General features: G+C 35.1%; 1 protein-coding gene across 1 annotated transcript; it reads right to left on the bottom strand.

Moving 5' to 3' along the window:
* Positions 1-1776: 1776 nt before the first annotated feature.
* On the bottom strand, positions 1777-3872 carry LOC102595416 (uncharacterized). Its single transcript, XM_006344577.2, has one exon. It carries the CDS (start codon positions 3426-3428, stop codon positions 2016-2018), a length of 1413 nt encoding a protein of 470 aa, XP_006344639.1. The 5' UTR covers positions 3429-3872; the 3' UTR covers positions 1777-2015.
* Positions 3873-4578: the final 706 nt, after the last annotated feature.

The raw sequence follows: 4578 nt of genomic DNA, 5'->3' as shown, positions 1-4578 counted from the left end.
CTGAATTGGTCAAACAATTCAGTAGTAAGAGCCTTAATGATGGACTCTGGGGGTATCTAAAAATATTTTGGACATGAGTATGAAATGTGCAAGTTAAATTGAATTTAAGAGGGTTAAGATGAACAGAGTCAATAAATGAGCGGGTTAGTACTAAATTGTTTTCTGATTTTTTATTTTTTTTGGTTTCCCACCCGGTGTCCGGAGTCTACATTAGAGCTCTGACTAAATTCGAATCGCGCTCTGCGGGGCCCATTCGGGGGTGGCGCTTCCAACATGATTTTCTCCATTCTTAGGGCTCGAACCTGAGACATTTGGTTAAGGGTGAAACACTCCCACCAGTGCACCACAACCCATGTTGGTTGTTTTCTGATTACTTGAGATGTAATGAGTTGGGTCAATATGAGCTACATAATGAGTCATAGCACAAATTGCTCAACTCTTATTTAATTTTTATTTTTTTAAAGTAAATTAAAATAATTATTTTGTTTATTATGATTATATATAAAATGTCAAGTTGAAAATGATTTCCTAAAAAATGAAATTGACAATTTTTTTCATAGATCAATTTGAGTTGCATATCAATTACACTTTTAGATGTGCAAAAGTGAATGAATAAAATTGAATTGAATTAATATATAGATCGATCAATAACCCTTCCAAATTCAAACAAATTGGGCGAGATATATTTTTCGTGGGCTAATTTTGCCGACCCTAATTTAGAACATCCATACGCACTAATTGGTAACAACTGCTAAAATTTAGAAAAAGGGTACAAAAATATATGCAATCATGCCCATGATGACTATATTGACTTCTGTATTTTCTCAAAAGAAAGAAGAAGAAAAAAAGACAAGTGCTTATCGGTATGTCATAGGCAATTTGAATTTTGCTATGATTGGTCATTATAATGATTTCCATTTCAAAATTAATTTAAGCAATTGAAATGTCAGTGTATATGAGTCCAATAACAAGCATCTTTAATTTGGATGTTGCTGTCTGAGTCCCTTAAAATATTTCTCATGCTTTAATTTAAGGATTTGTATTTGACTTTTGACTACTACAGTTTATGTCCATCTCCTCTGTATTATAACAAAAAAAAACATTGAAATTATTTATTATATTTCAACAATAGATAAAGGGATTAGCATTTGGCATGGCTCCTTAGCTCTTTACTTTAGTACATCGCCCACCCCACCCCCTAAACTATGCTGTTTGATTTGACATTATCTTGGGGTGGGGCCCTTCTTCAGATCATGCTAACGCTGGATGATGCTTTATGCATTAGGTTGCCTTATACATTAGCTGGTCGATTTCCTGATAGACCAGGAAATTACCCCCAATGACCTTCAAAATTGGTGGTCTTGAACTTGAGTCTCATTTGTCTCATGGGCAAATCTTAAATGTCAAAAGTTGTTAAGCTTAAAGTTTTGCCCATGATGCAAACGAGGACACCCACCTCCAAGGTCATTCTTATAAATCACGTTAGAAACTGACCCCGATAGAAAACAAGCATAAGTCTTGGATTAGTACTACTCTTCAGAAAGATTAGTACCCAGTCTTTAGATAACATGTACAAAGTGTGCCCCTCTATTTTAGTGCAGAAACTGCAAACTATAGAAAGGTCAAACTGTTGTGGGTAAATAAGAGTTCAACTGCAAAATGCAATTGTTAGCCATGGTGTTTAAGCAATGTAGATGTGGTATAAGCAGAAATATCATTTGTTTGTCTCGTTGAATTATGATATAATAACATCAAAGGGTTAATGTACAAAGAAATATGCATTTTATGACAACGGAGACTGAATCTTTAGATAACAAAGAGAACTAACCACAAGTTTCTTACAGTTTTGCAGACAAGATAAATGTTGCAGATAAATCCTATGAATACCATGTGAAGTATAACAAAGAGAACTACAAGTTTCTTACAGTTTGCAGACACTAGAACAAATGTTGCAGATAAATCCTATGAATACCATGTCAGTATAACAAAGACATGAGATCTAATGCTTCGTATGATCATAAAGATCGAGCAGGCTTTTCTAATAATGCAGAAAGATATACTTCATCCTTGGCCTTGGGAGCAATAGACCACTTATGCTTTTTGTACCTGAACTGCAGAAACATGTACATAAAGTCATCCAGATCAGTCCTATTACAAAAGAATCGATCAATCCACAACAAGCCTCCTGGTCTCAAAACACGATCCCAGTCAAATAGGATAAAGTCTAACAGCTGTAGATCGATCCAACCATCCATAAATCCAGCAGTGTGGATCAAATCCATAGTGTTGTCGAAGAATGGAAGCCTTTGATTCAGTGTCACATATAGTGGAATCAAACCCCTAAGTGCTATCGTCTCGCTGAAAGGAGCTCCAAGATTCAGTGCAGTCGAAATGATTGTCACATTCTGCCCTCTCATTCTTGCAGCAAAAGTCCCCGTTCCAATGCCAAAATCCAGACCAATTCTAATCTCCCCTGGCTTAACTGCCAATACATCTTTGATCAAGAAATCCACAGGAAGTGAAGAATTTGTTACCCATCTTATCTCTTCTTTATCCATTTCAAAACATCCGGTGCACTTAGTGTAACCTCTTTTAGGATTCTTACTCGATAAACACTCGTAGTTCCTGCAAAGGTAATTGCTCCACCTAACATTTCTCCCATCTGGGATCCTCCATAAGGACTCGTTAATCGGATAAGGCTTCTGATAGAGCTTAGAGGCCCTTGTCAAACACCTTCTCCTTGGCAAAGGATCACAACCATTAATCATAAGCTTCTGAGCAATGTTCCAATCATCTTTACAATAAGATCCAATATCATAATCCATAAACTCCTCCAATTCCTTCTTCATCGACACACAAGCATGCCCTATCGTGTTATAAATCATCTGTGTTCCAAAAATATTAACCTTCTTATGTCTATTCTCCTTCGGGGTAATATACTTTCGAATCTCCTCAATCACAAAATTATTAATCAAGGGATGTTCCTTAATAGTCACATTCCCAATTCCTTCAACTCTAGGCATCCTAATTTGCCTAAGGGCAATATGAGCAGAGTATAAAGGCTTAATCACCTCTTCTTCCAAAAACTTCTTGTATTCCAATTTGGGAATACTCCCTTTTTCCAATTCATTTTTGTTCTTCTCCATCTCTTGTACAATCAATTCAATCTTATCTTGCAAACTCTCCATCTTATTGAGCACTTCATCAACGCGAGAACTCAGTGCTTTTACATCAAAACTATCATAAACATCCTTCACACCATAAAAATGGCGACATATATCCTCATCATGTAAGAAAAATCCAGCAGAATAAAACCTAAACAAACTCGAAAGGCTCACGAGTATAACAAGTGAACCTAGCACAAGCTGAATGCAACCCATTACTCTTCCTATTCTACATTTTCTAAAACAAAAGATGGACTCACCCATTCTCAATCAATACTAAAATTCCAACAATTCTATCCTAAGATTTCCCAATCATCAAAAACAGAACAAAGATTCAATATAAACATTGCCCACATAAATAGAATTCATATAATCAACTAAGAAGCAGATCAAGTACCATTAATTAATTACCTGGTTTTAGCACCAAGAATGGGTAAAATTGGACGACAACAACAACTACGCCTTAGTTTTAAACAAGTTGGGTCAGCAAGGTGTAAAATTGATCTAGGACTTCAGATAAAATGGTGTACATTAGCTTAAAAGTTAGCATTAAAAATTGCTTGAAACAAATACCAATTGATCTAAAGAGCTGTAAAATCGTGAATTCTAAGCTTATAACACATATGGGCATGTTCATGAACTTGGATAAAGGGCAAATGGGTGTTAAATTAATATATAACTTGAGATAATCAACTGAGATAGAGTAATTACTACACATTTCTCTAGGATATACAAAATTTATTATAATTATGTGAGATAAATAGATGTTAACGTTGACTTGGAGGGGGTGGGTGGGATTGACCGTTAAAGTTCCATTTGGTTTAAAATTTAGGTTTTGGCCGTTGAATTATTTATTTCTAGCGCTATGACAAAGGGATCACAATGTATAGAATTAGTGGGATATTGGCTAACTTAAATTGCTGTCCATGTATCGTTTACATGACCATATCCATGGGTCGGGGCGGGGAGTCGTCTTATCCACTAAATTAGCTAAAAAAAAACTATTGTTTTGAATGAAAAGATTCAAAAGTCTTAGACTCGAGATATATGGAGGCATTATTTCATTCTCATAATAAATATGAACAATATGCAAGACTTAGTAGGCGTTTGGCCATGCGATACCATATCACGATATGGTGTCGTGAGATGGAATCAGCGTTTGGACATGCGATTTTTTGCTGATTCCATCTCATGATTCCATATCATGAGAGGTGATACCATATTCTCCAAAAAAACATGATATGGAATCACCATGTGATTCCATATCATGATTTGAGATATTTTAATATAATAATTGATCCATGAGTTTATATTTTGTTAAAACAACCCCACATTTATATCTACTAACCATTTGTTTCATATGTAAATAAAATTTATAATCACATCATTACTTTTTAAAATTTATTATTCTCAC

Source organism: Solanum tuberosum, unplaced genomic scaffold, assembly GCF_000226075.1.
Source record: "Solanum tuberosum cultivar DM 1-3 516 R44 unplaced genomic scaffold, SolTub_3.0 scf00060, whole genome shotgun sequence".
Taxonomy (NCBI): Eukaryota; Viridiplantae; Streptophyta; class Magnoliopsida; order Solanales; family Solanaceae; genus Solanum; species Solanum tuberosum.
The sequence above is the reverse complement of the archived record's forward strand: the minus strand, read 5'-3'. Positions and strand labels throughout refer to the sequence as shown.

Excerpts from the sequence above, each read along its gene's own strand:
- LOC102595416 (XM_006344577.2), bottom strand. The coding sequence starts at position 3,428 with ATGGGTGAGTCCATCTTTTGTTTTAGAAAATGTAGAATAGGAAGAGTA.